Raw genomic sequence first — 19,280 nt, forward strand, 5'->3', positions numbered from 1 at the left:
CTGCTGCTTGCCTTCCTCCCGCTTGGTTCCTGGATCCAGCCTCCTGCCTGCCTGCCTGCCTGCCTGCCTGCCTGCCTGCCGCGCGGGCCGGGCTGTCCGTCCGGCGGCCTGGTGGCACTAGCGGGGCGGGGAGGATGAGCACGGCGGGACCGGGCGGCAGCAGCACGAGCAGCAGCAGCATCATCAGCGCAAGCAGCAGCCGCTGCCGCGGCGGCGGGGCCGGTCACTGAGCGAGTAGCACCGCGGCGGACGCAGGGCATGGAGCCCCAGCCCGGCGCCTCCCGCCCTGCCGCCGAAGAGGAGGAGGACGGCGGCGGGTCCGGCGGGCAGCCGGAGGCGCTGTCGCTGGAGGAGATCCTGCGGCTCTACAACCAGCCCATCAACGAGGAGCAGGCGTGGGCCGTATGTTACCAGTGCTGCGCCTCGCTGCGCGCCCGCGCCCGCCGCGGAGAGACCCCCGCCGGCAGGCCGGGGGCGGCGGCCGCGCACCTCCGCGTCTGGCGGGACGGCGCCGTCACCCTGGAGCAGGACGAGCCCGACCGGCCGCCCCCGCCCGCCGCAGGTAAGGCTGGGGGTCCGCCGGCCCCGCTCAGCCCCCGGGCACAGCGGCGGCACCAGCCGGGGTCGGCCGCCCGTCTCCATCAGCCTTTGTCCGGGAGGGGACGGTCCTTCCCGCCGGACGGTCGCGGTGGGCGAGCGCTCGGCTCCTGGCCGTGCCGGGGGCGGCGGGGGTCTGGGGGTGTGTGTGCGTGTTTGTGTGTGTGTGTGTGTGTGTGTGTGTCCGTCCTTGTCCCTGCAGGATCTGGGTGTCGTGCGTGGAAAGGTAGAACCCGCCGCCTCGGATGCGGTCGCCTGCGTGCGGGCACGGGCAGGCGAATGCGGGTTCGGTGTTTTGTAATTGCATCGTCTCTCCTGGTGCGTAATCCCGTGTCATCCGCGCACCGGGAGCGCCTGCTTCTGGGGCTCCTCCGGCCGTGCCCTGCATCCCGCAGGGTCTCCCGGAAACAGCTTGGCATCAAAAGGCACCTAATAGGAATAGATCGATTTAGATGTGTGCTGACATTAAGTAAGCGAGAAAGCCCTGTACAGGGGCTTAGCACCTACCATCTGTTTCGTTAAAATACCCAGGAAAGCGTATCTTGCGTTGGAAAGGAAAATGAGGGCGCAAGTCTTTTTCAGCATTTCAGAGCTTCTGATTATGGATGCAGAAAGCAGTAGTTTTTCTTGGAAGTAAAGCTTGATTTCTGAAAAGAAATTAAAGCCGGGCAGCAGAGGGATGTGGTCGGTTATCATATACATGCTGATATTCCCCAGTAACAGCCTAGTTCACGTTAAATGTCACAGAATTTTCGGAGGAGACAGAGGTTTCGGTATTTTAAAGTTGAGTGAAGCAGAAGGCAGTCATAAATTCACAAAATGGGATTAATGGAACCCTCAGCATTTGGAACACGTATATTATGCCTGGTGTTACAATTTAATGAAGCCTTTTAATACAATGCTTGTCTGAAAAGTCTTTTGGCTGAGATTTGCAGTAATACAGTTTGGAGCTAGAGGTACATGCAAATATGAAAATACATGCAGTGGAAGAAGCAACATAATTTTGTTCTACAATTGTAATGAGTCTAATAATGACTCCCATTTAAATGTGATCTGGTGTGCTTTTAAAATTGTTTTTAAAAATGAGTCTTTGTAATGTTACTTAAATGCCAGACCAACACCCAGAAATTCCAGGAAAATGCTTTCCTGACCAAGACATCTGCATGTCACAAGTGCATTGAAGAGTACTGTATTGCATTATTGTGTGGTGCTTTTGCTAACAGTCTTTTGAGATGATATCAGACTTCTTCCTTTCTCTTTCCGACTGGAGGAAATATATTGGTTTACTCTGTCTTTCTTTCTTTTTTTTGCTTTCTTTCCTTGCTATTGATGGGCTTGTTCTATTTCCTCTTACCTCCTGTAGGAGGGTGTTGGATAAACCCAGATCTAAAATTCAGGCCCCTCACTGATATCCAGCCTGTTTAGTTTATGCTAAAGCTACATGTCACATCTGCATTAGTGTTTGAAAATGTTTTAGTTAACATGTGCTAACTTGAGTATGTTGATACCACATTTAAATTTTTGGATGGAAGAGACCTTTTTTATCTTCCAGCCCTGTCTATTTTTCTCTCTTTTTTTTCCTGTCTTTTTTTTTTAACCTTATTATTGTATGCTTTATGTTGTATATTGGCTAACATAAATGAAGATAACCAGTCTGCTAAGACCTCCCAGGAAAGCAAAAGAGGGGAGCTATCCCAGGGAGAGTACCCCCTCTGGTGCATATAATAGAAAAGGGGAGGAGGGGAGTTTTCTGCCAGATGTCCCTAAACCATACTCAGTGATCCCGCATTTCCATCAGCCGCAGGCTGGTAGGTGCCTGGATTTGAAAGGAGGTAGTAGTCCTTCTAGGGTCCTCTTCCTGCTCCTGGCCTTCCTTATCTCCCAAACTTTGAAGAGACTATGGAAATATGGAAATACAGGCTCACCCATCAAGCTTTCACAAAGGATTTTATATGTTCTTTGATTTGTGAAACCTGTAGCAGGTTTTCACTGGAAACTGTCATGTGAGTGGTACAGTGAATGTTGGTAATTCACTATACTGAATATTGAGGAGCTGACAGTAGGCTTGCTTCTGGTTGGTATCTTTTGAAATGTTCCAGTTGTTTTCCTTATTGCTCACTGCATTCTCCTGAGGTGATGATTAATGAGCTTCCTGAGACAATTTCATCTTGAGCCTCTCGAATGAGTTTTTATTGTTAGCCTTCCATATTCTGCTTTGTAGCAGTGAGAGCCTAGGAAGAACCATTGCACTGGTGCTGTGTCTTGGGGAGCAGTACAGCGAAGCATAGGCCCTGAAGCTGTCTGGTCACATTAATTTTACTCCTGAGATATAAATTAGAAGTTTTCTTAAAAAGAAGTACTGATTATGTAGAAACTGATGGTAGTTTTCCAAAGCAGTTTCTTGTGAAACAGTTTTCTAGTTAATGCACAATACTTGAAATTCCAAGTAACAATATATAGAAATTGAAGAAAATGTCCTTGAGATAGGAAACAAAGATGAGTTTCACTGATAGCGGGCCAGAAAAACACTGTTAGAGTTCAATCACTGTCCTTAACCACAACCAGAGACTGATTCTCAGATCTTTCCAGTGTTATCTGTGTGATCTATTAATATTTGGTCACCTTGTTAAAAAACCAAGGTTTTGGTTAAAAAGAAGTAAAAATATTAAGGATGAAAATGCTACTCCTGTATTCGTTTTGATGTAACCATTAATATTACCTGAATCCCTGGCAAAAGGAGAATCAGAAAGGATTCCTGCTAATTGTTTTTCTGCCTTTGTATTTCAGACAATTTAGATTTAAATGCCCGTGTCAGGAGGTTTGTTAGAGCAATAGGGGTTCTTCGAGTTAAAGCTCTGAGTTGTAAAGCTGTTTTGTTCTAGCGATACATAAAAAATGTATAGCTGTAGGTTGGTGCATAGGTTTGGATAATTCACAGGAACAAATATTGGCTGTTAGTTTCTGTTTTAGTAAACAACAGAATCCTGTGTGGGCAAATAAAGGAGTCCCCGAAGAATGGTGTCTTTGGGCAGCGAACATTCGGGCTTTGTCTGGGATTGTGGAGAGCGATGTGATCTGTCACGCCTGTCAGTGGGGCTCGGGCAAAGTCAGGAGCAAACGCAGCCGTGTCACAGAGTTTGCTCTAGAGACGCACATGAAGTGATGTTTTTACAGAGCAGTGCAAACCTTATTGCTTTTCCAGAACCAAAGTAAGAAAGAAACATGAAAGTGCAAAAAAACCAAAGAAATGCTCATTGTGGTCATCTTAGTATGGATCATGGTAACTCTGTTACATCTGAGTACCGCAGAAACTTGGGTTGCTTAGAAATACCCATAATGAAATTGGACATATAGAGTAGACTGTATTTTAACTAATGGATGTTTTAACCATCTCTTTGTTACTTGCAATTTGTACGAAAAGAGGTAAGGGTGGCATCTCGTGAAGTGCCAAATGCAATAAAAAATTACTTCAGAATGAGCTAAAACATTCGGGGTAAATGTGTGGTTTGACTTCCCTGAGCTCTCTTGCAGAACCACATTTACAACGCGCTTTTATAAATTTGGAACAATAATGAAATGATAGATGCAGGAATAGAAAACCCACACAAGAGCTGGCAATAGACCTCATGCCCAGTATTCAGTGGCATCAGGATACCTTAGGGCACAGGAGGCTATTTCATTGCCATTGAGCTGTTGCTGCAAGCTGCATAAGGGGCTCTTGCTTTTCAGTGCACTGGCTGTGCCACCTCCTTCCTGCAGGACAGTTTTGGGCATAAGCAGGCTTGGTAAAATGAGAGTTTTCTCCATGTGTTTTGTTAGTGCCAGATCCCTGACTTAGCAAAGGCAGCCACTGATTCTGGGGATTGCACCAAGCTCCTTAGGAGGAACAGCCGTGAGGGTCTCGGAAAGGGGCAAAGACAGGTATTTTGAATGCCAAGCTGGGCTGACTTCCATCCATTGGCTGTTGAGGGCTGGCATGAATATGGTGCTCCTCGGCCTTCCCTCTCTCTCCTGAGATCGCACCTCTGTGGATAGTGTCAGTGGCCCTTCTTTTGCCTTGTCCTCCAGCCTTAGAGGAAAAAGCACAGAGGGAAATGACTGCTGGTCTTATCGGAAGCACGTACGATGCAGATTTTTCTCTTGGCAATCTGCTGGATGTTCAGCAGGAGGGCATAATGAATAGAGTATTCTGGCTTTGAATCAAAAAGATCACAGAAAAGTTGACTGCATGGTGGCTTTCACGCGACTTGGAGGGCTGAGGGTGAGACATGCTGGAGAAGAATAGTTTATGTTGTCTTGGCAGTTTTAATGACTTGTGTCATTCTTATACCCTTGTGTGCCCAAGTATTGGAGGGCAGTGTGGAGAAATATAGGATGAATAAATGCAAATTCAGCTTGTGTGCATCAAGACATTCTCGTCTCTCAGTTGCTTGTGGAGCAAGAGGAAAAATAGTCATGATTTTTAGAGGAAAATGAATGTACTGACACTTTCCTTCTAATTTTACTGGCCCTTTTAAAAAATGATGGATGAGAGTTGCTTTTCTTGCTATTTAAGTTTCAAAAGAGGTGTTGCTATGAATAATGCTAGAATAAATAGTACCTCTAGAATGCTGGCTTAATTATACTCTGAATTTGGATTTAGTTCAATACTACTCAGACACATCTGTATTTAAAAAATAGTAAGACTTGATGTATTGAGCCTCACTTTATCCCCCAAGAGTTTTAAGATAGGTATCTATATAGGTGTGTTAATGTTGTAAGTCAAAGTAGGAAGAAAATAGTACTAGACAGCACAGAGGAGCCTTGGTGAGTTGATGCTTTTATCTCTGCTTGCTCTACTGATCTGCGAAAAAAGAAAGCTTAGGCTTTATTTATGCCAGACTTTCTGTCATCATAGTGGTTCCCAGTACGTAAGTGTGAACTGGAAGGCTTCCAGTCATGGCTTATGCTGATGCATCCCGTGCACCAGGGGTTACATGGGCTCTCTGTGAATATCCCGGGTGCTGGAGGTCCCATTGTAGGCAGCTCTGGTGGAGGAGGACAAGATAAGCGAAGGAAAGACCTTGGCATAACAGAACAATGTATTTGACTAAAAAAAGGTGCGTATTTCAAATGCCTGCACAAAAGAAATGGAAGGAAATTTCCAACAGTGGTATGTGACCACTTCTCCATACAAATACCTATATTTGTATGGAGAAATGTTGAAGATGGTAAGTAGGTAGTGAAGGAATGAAGTCTGATTTGGTGTTGTCTGAAAACTGCACTTTTTCCTAAGGAAAAAATAAGAACTTTGGAAGAAAAACTTTGAGGAATTATGGGCTCCTGATATTAATAATGACTTTAAGTAAGATAACACATTTGTACTTTAACAGAGGTTTCCTGGCTAATGCAGTAAAAATGTTGCTGTAGAAAGGAAAATGGAATTTTAGTTGTCATTGTTAACAGGGGAGTAAAAAATGAGACATCTGCCATGATGTTGCAGAGAGTTATCATGTCCCTGGGTGGCATCACTGGAGAAAGAACAAAGATGGGGTTTTTTTGGCAAAAACCATGGGTGATGGAGTCAAACTTCAGGACTGGCTGGAGGTGACGGTTTACCCCACAGTACCCGGTGAGAAGTGATGGGTAGGACTCGGGGTCACGCAAGAAGAGCTTTGAAAATGAAGATGGTAGCGGTGTTTGATGTGACAGAGCGAGAGAGAGAGAGAAAGTGCCTTGAACAGGACGATTCAAAGAGCAAGACATGATCAGAGTGACAGGCAGTGCAGATGACCTGCATGGCAGCAGCACTGAGAATGAGCCTTACCTAAGTGTGAGCGTGTTTGCCAAGTGTGCAGTAGGTATGTTGCAGGTGACAAGAGGATTAAAGGCACATAACGTCCTGGTTCCATATTGGCAATGAACATATCTTTATAAAATTGGGGAAGCTTTTTCTTAATATTTGTTAAAAGGAAACTGAGGAGTGTTTACTCTTTGTTTCTGAATTAATTTATCACATTACAGCATTGGATCTGGTAAGGAAACAAAGGGAATATTGTACCATTCCCGATAAACCTTAAGGTAGCTCGTGTGACACGTGCAACTATGAGTGTGTTACTGAATTTTATTACTGTGCACTTTAAGAAGAACTAAAGGAGATGAGTCACTTTGTACAGTGTAAATACAAGACTGCAAAGAGATTGCCAAGGTAGAGAAGAATTAAGAGAACTCCTATTTCATATACTTGAGAAAGTTTATTAACAACTGGTGAAAGTTCTTAACAGATCCAGCAGTGCTGTATTATCAATTTAGAAAAGCTGTAACTTGCTTGAAACTCCAGATCTGGCAAACGTGATGGAAGAAACTGCTGATGACTTCAATGAAGTCAGAATTCTGCCAGGAGCACACTTACTTATTGGATGAGCAGGCAGTTGGGTAGCTCCAGGAAAAATTAGAGTATGATTAGAGTAACAGAAATTTTAGAAAATAAAAATAAAAATTGAAACACATGAATTCTGCAAATTCACACTTTTTTGTGAAGGGTTGATATCTGGACAGGTCAGAGGAAAGTGAATGTAATATCTGTATTTACACATCTACAGAAGAGACTGGCAACTACAAATGGAGCTCAGCAGCACTCAGAGATGTGGATCTACCACAGTATTTTCTTAGAGTAACAAAAATTGATGTGATCCATAGGAAAGCTTAGAGATTTGCTAAAGAAGATGAGCAGTGGAACACAGAAAAATTATATAGTGAGCACAGGCTTGTGCAGAGTAGAAATGAGACAAGACAAAGAGCCACTATTTAATTATATCTTAGAAGGTACCACTAAGGTAGCATGGATTTGTTAACTTGCAATTTAAAAAATATTTTTATTACAAAATTTAACAGGGTATTAACACATAAGACCTCTTAGCAATTTATAAGAGGATTGCCTATGACTATACAAAATGAGGAGTAACTTAAGTGAAGTGTTGAATGGAGAAAAATGAAGGTATGGAAAAAGATTGACACAGGGAAGGAAAATCCTGACTGCCTTTGGTCTAGAAACTTCTCTAAGAATTTTCTTTGTATTCCCTTACAATTTTTACAGTTTCTTTTTCTTTTCTCTCCCAAGCAGAAAAATGAACCATATAATTACTAAGTCATCAGCTGTAGGCTGATACAGAAATCATGAGTTACAACCAAAAAGCCACAAGCTCTGAAAACTCATCCCATTTCTGGTTGCCTTCTAATTACAGTTTAAAGGAAGGTTATGTTGTTCCTCAAAGTGTGTTTTTCTTAAAAATATGGGATTCTGTGCTTGCTGCTCTGAGGGGTCTCTGATTACCTCTCGTAATCCAGTCTGCTTTCTTCCATTTGCTCATGTTCTCACTCTTCTTGACCTTCTTCCCTGCATCTTGATGTCTTACTCATAAGCTACACTTTCCCTATATTTGTCTTTGTCACTTTTTTTTTCTATTTCTGTTTATCATGCAAGTTTTCACTGTCCTCCTCAGTTTATCTCGTAATATCGTCCTGAGCCAGAATTCTGGCTCACTCCTCCTACATCAGTATTTTCCTCTCACTTCATTTAATTATGAATCCTATTTTTTGCATATTCATCTCTTTTTCTTGTGTTGCATGGTTACCTTTGCTTTCTTCTTTCATGCCTTTTCCTTTTATTCGTCCTCATCTTGACTCTTGTATTGATGAACTTGTCAGGTTTAGTAACTAATCTGACCAGTTTCAGATTAGTTACCAGCTCTCCAGTTTTTGGTAACTCCAAAGTTGCAAAACTCCAGTTTCTGCAGTCAGATGATGAAATGTGAATCTGAACTACTTTTTTTCACTAGAGGAGTTCCTTATTCTCTTAAGGGCAGAGAAAAGCTTATTATTGTAGCTACAGTGCCTCTTGAAGATGCAAAAGCTAGAATGCAAATACAAATTCAACTTATTGTTAGCTTAGGAGAGTGACTGAAGACTGTCCAATTTAAGGAGATTGAGTTAGTGACTCTTATGTTCTTCCTTGCTCCCTTTCTATAGGTTAGCTCCTGTGTTCCTTCTTTGGCCACCTTTACCACTGTCCTCTAGTACATACAGGCAGTGTGTGTCATTGCTGCCACTTGGGTTCTGCTGTTGTGGCAACAGCAGAAGTGGGCTGTGACATTTAATTATAATCTTTAACAGAAAATGAGTTTCAGGTTTGTTGCCAGTGCATACATCAACCACACTGTTGCTGTGTTGCTGTGCTTATAATTTCAACTGTGCCAGAAGGTCTCTTGAAGGAAATGCCTGTGGATCTGAGCAGAGGAATCTGAGACACTAGAGGAAGGCTAGGGAGATGCTCTGAGCTTCAGGGCTCTTAGAGCAGCTGGTTATAGCTGAAACAGCGGCCATACGAACGTGGTGTCACATCACTAACGTCAGCTCTGTACCGTAATTTTTCTTCAGATGGGATTGCAAATGGTTTTGCACATCCCACATGCTTTCCTACAAATATGCTGTGTCAATCCATTCTGACATACTGAATTATCTATTTTTCTTTCAAAACTCTTAAATGTGTGTTTCTTACCAGTGGCAGCAGTAGAGGAAGCTCCTGCCCTAAGGGGTAAGACGGTGTTCCCTAGTGCTTGAGGAAAGTTTGTCATGACTCCTTTTGTTGAGAGTTTGATATAAGAATAATTTTCAAATAGAAATTTTTAGGAACAAAAAGTACTTGTGAAGGTTTGGGATTTCTTTTCTTTTTCTTTTTTTTTTTTCCCTGGCAAATGGGTCTCTCTGAAGACTGGTTTCAGACATACAGGAAACCTCCAATTTAAGTCACTTTTCTTCTTGCAAAAACTTCACTTTTTACATTTCAACAAGCTGAGAGTGAAAAACCATATAATCTTCCAAACTGTAGTTTGTTTATAAACTGAAGTTGACAGAATTATGCTGTTTACTAGTAATGAATGTATTAGCTGCTATTTGAAAGCTGTCACGGAAGATTATTGTTGAATGTTTTTTTGGCAGTAAGAGTGGTGGAGAAGCTACACAGATGAATATCTAGTTGAATGGTTCTGAAGTCTGGAGAAGTCTGCACTTATCTTAAGAAGCAGCACCTGAAATAATTTTTCAAGACTTCACCTGTTTATCAGAGAAGCACTTAATAGTGCTTGCAGACAGAGACTATTCTATGACTTCTTATAAGGATTTTTCTTCTTGCAGTGCAAATGAAGAAAGTGTGACCCTTAGGCTACATTTATGAGTTCCTGCTTTTTCAGTCATGTCAGCTGAAGAGGGAAGAAATTTCTACCCCAGCCAGTATAAATAAAGGCAGTTTAAGTAAATTGGTTTGTAGGAGCCATATAAAAACTAATTCATTTCAATCTTGATAGATGTATGTAAGTGCATTAACAGTATTGTTAATGATCTCTTCTGAAATGTAGTAAATGCTTGATGGAGGGTGTCCACAAGTCACTGCAAACACCTTGGGGAAATCTGCTAAGTGTATAGCTGGACTCAGGGTGTACAGAGGCATATGGAATGGTATAGTTAATAATTACCATAACACAGCATATATTATAATGTTGTAAGTCACTTAGTAGTTTGCACCTGTCTAGAATACTGTCTGTGGTGCATTTGAACTGGTGTGAGGCTTAAACTACTTGTTATTTCACCTTCCTGCCACAGCACATGCAATCATGACAATACGATTGTTTTTGAAAATGTTGATATAAATAGGAATAAATAATTCAGTTTAGTGTTCCCTATATTTTTATAATAAAACAAAAAGTAAGTCACGATTTACTCTGACAGCAGTAGCAAATTCTGAAAGTAGCATATATGAAGTAAGGAACACCTTTATCCGAAAAAGGCAGCATGTGCTATTTTTTTTCCTATCTTGATTACATTTCTGTGAATTAGTCTTATATCATCTTCTATCATGGAGACACATTGTTTTGGTCATCTGTAATTGGAGTTTCACAAAAATAGTCCCTAATATTAGTAAATCTGCTAACAATCCTAGGGGTAGTTAAAAAACATTCTCAGTAATTTTCTCCCATTTATAGTTTATAACAATCACACTAATGTTACCATTTTAAACAGAAAAAACCATTTTATGTGAATCTCAAAGTGAATCAACCAGAGGCACCAGTCCTTTTGAAAAGATAATGTGTGATGCAAAAGCCGCCTTTTTAAGTCACTCCTGCTTTTTGTTTTGAAGTCAGACACCAGAGCTAAGCATTCAGCTTACATTGGCAACAGTTCAAAAGGAAGGTAAACAACTTTCACTGTGTTAGGTGGATGTTCCCTATTCATTCAAGATGTGTTTAACCTTTAGTTTTGAAGGGAAGGTGACCAGTTCAGTATGAAAAATTAAGCTTTTTGTCTATGCAGGTGACTCTCCCTTAGTGCCAAGTGTTTTGCATGTTGTTCTTGTGTAACGTGGAGTCAGTATGATCACTCCTCTGTGCAAACATTGTGCTAACCAGTTGGTTGAGCTTCCTTGGGCTCATCAGCCAGTCTGATAAAACAGTCTTTCCAGTTATGGCTACAAACTGCAGACTTTTCTTAACTGTTGCAGTAAATCCTTGGCAACCATCCTGTGGAACATACACTCTCAGAGCTCACGCAGTCAAGCGAATGCGTCCTGTTCTGGTTTTTGAGCATGTGAGGACTCAGGACTGTGCCACACATTTCCTGGGGTCTGTGCCATCGGGCCCAAAGTCACAGACTTTAAACTAGCAGTGTTAGTGCAATGCAGCCGAAAAGCTAAGACAAAAAGAGTAAAATTCAACTGTCTGTATGTTTTGAAATTAAGGTTTTGTGTAGGTCCCCTTTCAAATGGATAGATCTCTGTGGAATACTTAACTTTCTTGAATGTAATTTTTCCAGCAGAAAATCATCCTGTCAGAATTACTTCACCGTACTTTGATAAGTATTATTAATACAAAATTTTAAACTTGCTGCTTTTAGTGACATGATAGTTTCCTAGTATGCTGTGAAATTTCAGTCTTCTTTTTGTAAGCCGTCAAGCCACTTTTGTATGAAACTGTTTTGTATTTGGGAAAATTGAGATTTCAATTTGATGAAACAGTTCAGAAACTTAATTTCTCTATATTATACAAATTCCAAAGTGATGCTCCTGAATGCTGAGGAAATGCAAAACTTGTCAAGAGGGACTTATAAAAATAGTACAGTAATGCTTCAACTTTAATTTGCTTGAACTTTATGTTGTTGTTGAACTCTTTGATATCCCAGAAGTATTAGATGAAACAGTGGCTTTTCCCTGGTTTATGAATTAATGTTGTTTTTTCTCTTGAAATAATTATTTGCTACTGCTTAATTTAAGCCAGTGTGTTTTCACGTTCCTTCCACGACCAAGCATCAGTCATACAATTTAAATAATGAACCAAGACATTAAACACACATATTTTTAAAAGGGAGTATTGTGAAGGATCCAAATAAAAAGGGTAGGGCCTTCTTGTTAATTCTGTGATGCATTCATAATAATAACATTATTGAAATGCATGATTCAAGTAAAACAAAGAATATGTGGCAATTACTCAAAAAAAAAAGACTCTGGTTTTTAGTTTTATTTTTTTCCATAATCTTTTACTTAATCTGAAAACCTTTTTTTCTGTTACAGGTAAATCAGGCCATTTACACTGCACAGAAATGGAGGTAAGAGAAATATTTTGTGTTGTCTACTAGAGCTGATCTAGCTCAACTCTTTTCCATTAACTTACAGAGTAGATGTGGTGCACTTATCCTGTGTAGTTACCATTGCAAAGTTGTACTGTGTATTGCATTGATGACTTTTGTTGACAGCTGCATAAATGTGTCTTAACATGGGATATTTAGTCTTATGTTCAGGAACAGAGGAAAGAAAGGCTGTGTGGTTTTTCAAAAACAAGATGAGAGATATGCTATGCAGCCAATGTAATTTCATTTGATATTAATTTCTTTAAAAAATATATATTTTTTTAGCAGAATATTTCATTTAGGTAACTTCTGTTGGATAAATTCTCCTGTTTTACTTACTTTAGAAAGGACTATTAGACCATGGAATAAATACTTAGTGTTTATGGAATGGCTTGGTGATTACTGACAACCTGAGAATTTGGATGGAAGCAGAGAATACAAGTTATCTCAGGGTTGTTTGTCCATCTGAAGACTTCCTGATTTCAGATACTTTTAATATTTTCTTTAATTGATTACTTGGCAATGTTTTGGAGCACAAGATACATTGTTGTATGTCTTGCTGGGGTAGCAGTAGAAACTGAAATCCGTTTAGATCTACTTCATTTATATCTCGGCTATTATTTAACTGTATCTTTGATACTAAACTGTGACTTGTGTTGGAAGAGAATGTTCAAACTATCATTTGTCATTTAGATTTAATACAAGACTGAAAGAAAAACTAAGTTGAACGTCTAGTTTAACAAGATGTGGAGTCACAGTATAATTTTTATTATCATACAGAATAAATAATACAGTCTACTCCTTAAATAAACTTTTCCAGCAATAAATACAATTTCTGCATCGTTTGCAGGGTAGCCTTTTCTCACTGCCTTTGAACTTTCTTTGAAATGTAGAACTGAGTTTTTACTAAAACTGTTCCATCGGTACCTCAGGCTGAGCCTGGAGATGGGACAAGGGAAGCATCTTAATTGGTGGGTTGTCTGCCTTCTCATCAATAATATATACAGAGGTGACAAACTGCTGTTACCGAGTGGTGTATACAGAGATAAACTGTGCATGATAATGGCTGCTTTAAAGACAAAATGAAAGGCCAGCTAATGCAACTACAAATGGTAAAGTGCTAACACCATCCAGGTTTTTGGAAGTATTAATAATAATAAATCAAAAAACATACTTTCTGCAGGATATGGTGTAAGGAGTAATTCTTAACACATGCAAGTACAGAAATTGGAAGTAGGTGCGTTTTATTTCTTTCTGTGGTTCAGTTTAAGGAAATGCATCCTGGTTTTGTTTCAGCATTTGTAAAATCTCAGTTCACAAATCTAGTGCTTTATTTAGAAATTATAATCTGTTGTGTCATCTGCTTTGCGTACTAAATATCATTACAATTTTGCTTTGTGTCTTTTAAATGGAAGGTAATGAAAGGCCCTAACACTAAAAATGCAGATAATAAATCCCTGTTAAAATATTTTTAGCAAAACATAAAATACTTCATTTTGGGAAAGTAAAAGTGCTTTTGCTTCAAATGAAAATGTCTAGTAAGAGTCAGTTGGATATGTTATACTTCATCTTCCATGGGAAAAGAGTTCTTTAATTTTGATATTTCAAAAATATTTTTTGTTGATAGTTGAAAAGAAAATCAGATTAGAATTTCCCATGAGACAGAGGCTTCCTTTTAAAATGTCTCTAATAAGAGACTGTGACCATTAGCATATTGACTCTTCTCTTTATCTCTGTCATTTTGAAGGAGTCTGTGAAGGAGTCAGTGGCTTTTTCCTTTCCAAAATTCCTTTGGGGTTGCAGCATTAGACTTGAAGTTGATGATGTTTGTGTTTTTCAGAACAAGGAGTTCAGCAGAGACAGTTCATCTCACTTTTGTGATTCCTGTGTAAGAGAGTATGGCCTGATTGAACATAGTAGAATATGTGGGAAACTTCATAAAATCTTAACTAATAACAGTCATAACTTTTTTGCAAAACATCCTGTAAACTATCCTGAATTGACATGCCTTTTCTTTCAAGCTGGCAATGTGAGTGGTGTGTCAAGTTCAGAGTCCAGCTGCCATAGCCATAATGGGAAGATGGGAATAAGGAATAAGGTGACCCTATGTAATCTGCACCTGCCTGTAACTCTGTTATGTACATAATGATAGCTCTCCTTAGTCATCTCAGCCGAGGTGGTGAAGATTATATAAAATATGCCAGCCTCATTTGTAAATATTTAGTGCTCATATAGGAAGTATTCTGTGAATGCAAAGTGATTCATATGTAGGAGGGTTTAATTGCCTGTATTTGAAAAGACCCACCTAATTGAGCACAGGTCTGTTGTGTATGATTAATGCAGTGAACCAGAATGTACACTAATATAAAGATACACGCAGCCTCTCACATTTGTTAAGGAGTCAGGAAGGAGTTAAAGAGCCTGTCCCAAACAATGGTGCATAAATTGTTCAACACCATTCAGTTCATGTCAAACCACTAAGGGAATCAACTGTAGAAGTGTTTTAGGGAGATTTTGTCTGCTCTGTATGCAAATTCTATTCATGAGCTATCAGATTAAAAATCTCAGCATACAGTAAAAATTATGGTACTTGTCTGTGGAGATAATTTTTTAACCTTTTCATTGGGAACTTGAAACATTGACTGTATTTCAGATAATCATTCAGGGAAATAAATATATAGATTACAAGCATACAGTGTTTACTTTGATACAAATGAGAATATACCTGTTAGTTCAGTGTATTGATGTGAATAAAATCAACCACTTCTCTCATGCAGATGAAAATAAGAACATGTATTTAATAGCACAGAATGTTAGAATTTCAAAAGAGGTGTCATAATGCCACACCTATATTAAAGTGTGTTACCTGCTCATAATTCAAGCAGTGTAAAATGTGTATTTAGCATATGCTAATATCTAGGGTTCATATTTTTATCCATGTTGAGTGTAAACAGAAGTAACATTCTGATTGAGGAGTAATTGCTGCAGCAAACAATCCTTGTCATGCACAGTAATAATCACTTTGTTCTCCTTCCTGAGCATTAACCTTAGGGTGACAAGGGAGAAGAAATGGCATTGAACAGAGGACAGGCAAAAATGTTTGAGAATCATTTCTCCTGGAAAAATATGACTGAGTGTGACTTCCATCAAAATAAGTTTTGATTATGTACCGAAGAAATAAATTTCTCTGTGAATGCTTGATTACAAATTTGGTGATTTTATGAATGCTTTTGATTCCTTGTGCTTTTAAGGGGAAAATTAGCAAGCACTTGGAATTGCCTTCTAGAAACTGAAGTAGAATCATGCATCTTTTCTTGCAAGCATTAATTTGTGCTTGACCATTATGTGGCGGTTCTAATGAGTGAAGCACTTATCCCTTGATGATGGAATTATCTCTCAGAGAAGCTGCGCGTCCAGCCGAGAAGGGACCTGTTATTTTAGATACCTGAAAGACCATTATGCTTGTACATTGATGTGGGGATTCTGTGGCAGTCAGTCTGACCTCCTGGTTTCCTGAAATACTTCATAGTCACAAAGAAGCAGCTTAACAGACATTTGATTGAATAGTGAACACACAAAAAAGTAGAATTTATGTTTTGATCTATAGTGTTTTGTAATGAGCTGCTTTTTCAAGAGAAGCTTTGTTTTCTAGCACATGAGGAGGAGATCGATCTTGGAAAAAAATGGATTTCTAGTGTTTACTTGCTATAAGCTTGGCACATTGCCATTTTCATTCAGCAATTTAATTAGGAATACGCAGCAAATATTGGACTGGAGAACTAATAATGTATTTGACTAAGCTGATTTAGTGATAGTACAATCCTGCCATCTGTCCAGAGTCTCTAAGAGAATTCAGCTGTTCCTTGTAAAGGCTTTTTGCAGGTAGTATGATGTGCCTTTATTAATCTACACACCCTAAAGTCACACAGGATTTATGATGAAATCTTCATTCCAGGGATACCACCGATAAACCTCTCAGTCAGCTGAGGGGAAGAGTCCAGAGGAAGATTTCAGCCTTTGGTCTTCTGACAATTTCAGATAATGGGTGGTGGAAAACTAGGTCTTACGGTAACTTGGATCCCTCCAAGGAAGGTTTTGCCTGTGAAAAACACAAATAACAGAGCATGGGGCATTATGTTAGGTGGTGGTGGTGTTTTTTTGATTTTTTGGGGGGAGTTTGGTGGGTGGGGGTTTTTTAGGTTTTGTTTGTTCATTTGTTTTTTAAATATCAAAGCACAAAAATATTCCCTGTATAGTTACCCAGTGGTAATTACAGAATTACCTATTTTTTTTCATGGGATTAAATGGGAAAGTTTGCAGATATAGATTAAATGACTCTGAAAGACGTCTCAAGAGTTTTGGAAGAATAAGATAATTTGTACAGGTCTTTAGTTTTTGCAGAACCCTTTTGATATAAATTCTATTATATTGTGCTTGACAAGATACCCATTATATCAGTGGCCTGTTAGCATACCTGTGGCAGCAATCATATGTACTGATTGATAGCTATCACATCAATTAGCTGTAAGGTGCTATTTTATGAGTAAACCAGTGCTAGTGAACGTGTTTGCCTGTCTGTTCAGACCAAGAGAGTGATTTGATGGCTTATTCGAACTGCAGGGAAAAATTAGGCTTCAGATGTTGTTTGCATATGTACAATTTAGTGGCCCTTTGTGTTGTCCTGCTTTGTTGTTGTATGTAATAAAAGACGAATTTAGAGTATCAGTATGAAATAAGAATGCTGTGTTCCATACTTTTCTTTTTTTGGCTTGTTATAGCAAATAAATTTTAAACTACAAAACTTACAACTACATTTCTGATCTGCTAAATCCCTCAAAGGCTTCTGAGATTATATGACATTATTTTTCTATGAACTCTGCTAGTTATGAATTTTCTGTTAGAGGTGCTGTGTTTTCCTGCCTCTTTGTTAACTACCAAATAGTTAATAGTAAAAACATAATCCAAACAAGGAGTATGCTTTCTGTGGATGAACAGAAGTGGATAATAGTTCTCAGAGCAGTTGCATGGAGGGAGTTCTTTGTTATTTCTTTAAGTATTTTGCCTAAGGCATTTCTAAAACTGAGGTAGAATACACCCCAGAGTTCTGTAAGTTCAATTTCGGTGATAAGTTTGACCTGATAGTGTTGGCTTTTTGATCTATAGGGGACAAAACCCAACTCAGACCTTCTATTCTTGAATATCTCTATTCACTGAGAAGTTCAACATCCACAATGTAAAAAGTATACAGAAGATATACAGGTGATGAGAATAAGGTACCAAAAATGTAGGTTAAATGGCAAATGAAAAGGACACAAAGCAGCTCAATATCTGAATATTTCCTCTTGTTTACAGCTATTTGTTCCCTGTACCACTTCAGTCCACACAACACTTACTCTTGCAGGGGTGAAGTTGGAAATACTGAGTAGGTTCAGTGCGTGGCTTGATTTTTGGGAAGCCAAGGGAAATCAGACTTTAGCACATATTTTGTTTCAGATGAGCAAGGAGCACTTTGGAGAGTTGATTAAGTATTTGAATATAATATTGCATTCATTTTTTACTGCATTTTGTCTTCCAGATGTTCTACTTTTGATATTGTAGCTATCTCACTGCAGGACATGAGTAACTTCCTCTGACTGCAGTGGGTATTACTGGTGTTTTATAAAGAACAAACATTAAATTATTGATTTTTTTTAAAATTTTTTTTTTTGGTAAAATGTTATGGTTCTATACCAATAAACCTTTTGTGTGCGTCTGTGTTCCTAATTGATGTCCAATTTTTATATTTCTGGATGGCTGTGTTTAGTGGCTCTATGCCTCTAACATAAAGATCCTTGAAAATCTAAGCAGCATTATTTCAACAATAACATGCATTACTGGATTAGGCTAATTTTAACATAGCAAAGATAAACTAATTTCTTGTTAATCAGTTTTGAATTTGGTCAGTAGTCAAAGAGGACAGGAACTCAAGGGAACAAAACAGTTGATTTTGCTTCAGCAGTTCAGTTACCAGGTACTGGTTTTGCAATTTAAAAGCAAATATTGCTTTAAATTTAACCATTAGGAAAATGAGGCAAAAACCAAAAGATGAAAATAACAATATCAGTAAGTTTATTTTCAAAATGTGAAGAGATTTAAAGTGAGAAAAATAGTTGTTAATGAATGAGATTAATCCAGGGTGCTCCCACCTGCTTTGTTTAATGACACATACACTCTTCTGTTCAGTGATAACATATTAATATTGAGTCATTCATGCTTTGAATGTGCTTAGGAATACTGATCTAGTTCATCTAAATGCTTCTTGTATGAAGTAGATCACATTTTAACATTTCAATTCTTGTTAGCCACTTTTCATATGTGTTGAACCCCCAGCAATTTCTACTTGGGAAAATAACATTATGAAAGGTGTAATGACTGAACAGTAGACAGTGTGATTAATTTTTATTTAGTCTTCAATTTCTCTTGCTGCTTTCTGCTATCTTGTTTCTCAGCTGGGAGCAAGAAGAGCTGCTGTCCTCTGGTTGTGAACATGCAGAAGCTCCAGTTATTGCAGGAGAAGGGAGGAGAAATGTGATGTCTCCTCATAGAATTTCCAAAGGTTACTAAGGGAAAGTATTAAGAGTAAAGTTTATTTGGAATTTTAGTAAGATACAATTTTCAGGAGGTTAATTAATAACAGGGCAGGTCATGGTGGTTGCAGAAATTTCCAGTAACACTGAGCATTCAAAAATCATAAGGCTTATTCTAACATACAGTGAGATCAGCAGAAAACAATCTCTTGAAAATATTATGGGGATTTTTTTGTTAGTTCCTCGGTTTTAGTTAATGCTTACTCAAATACACTGATTTTTTTCTTTGCAGTTCTGTGACTAAATGTTGTCTTCACATGAACACTTACATGTAGTTTTTTATCTAAATCACTTGACCTGAGAAGTTGAGACGTTAAACAAAGCAAGATTTGCAGTTGAGTCGTGAGAGTGTGCAGCACTGCGTGCTTTTTTTGGCAGAGACAATATTGAGTTGGTCTAGGGGCT

The 19,280-nt window shown here is 39.1% G+C and overlaps 1 protein-coding gene across 4 annotated transcripts in view; it reads left to right on the plus strand.

Moving 5' to 3' along the window:
• The window catches only part of SPIRE1 (spire type actin nucleation factor 1), a 124,310-nt gene continuing 105,030 nt past the window's right edge, over positions 1-19,280 (plus strand). For 2 of the 4 annotated variants that reach the window (XM_051773358.1, XM_051773368.1), the window contains exons 1-2: positions 1-562; positions 12,194-12,228. In XM_051773358.1, the coding sequence (XP_051629318.1) occupies positions 259-562; positions 12,194-12,228 (339 nt within the window). In that variant the 5' untranslated portion in view covers positions 1-258. The remainder of the gene's footprint in view (positions 563-12,193; positions 12,229-19,280) is intronic. The other 2 variants (XM_051773386.1, XM_051773377.1) reach the window with 2 other exon arrangements.

This window comes from Manacus candei, unplaced genomic scaffold, assembly GCF_025592945.1.
Source record: "Manacus candei isolate 608988 ecotype Guabito, Panama unplaced genomic scaffold, ASM2559294v1 h1tg000008l, whole genome shotgun sequence".
In the NCBI taxonomy this organism is placed as follows: domain Eukaryota; kingdom Metazoa; phylum Chordata; class Aves; order Passeriformes; family Pipridae; genus Manacus; species Manacus candei.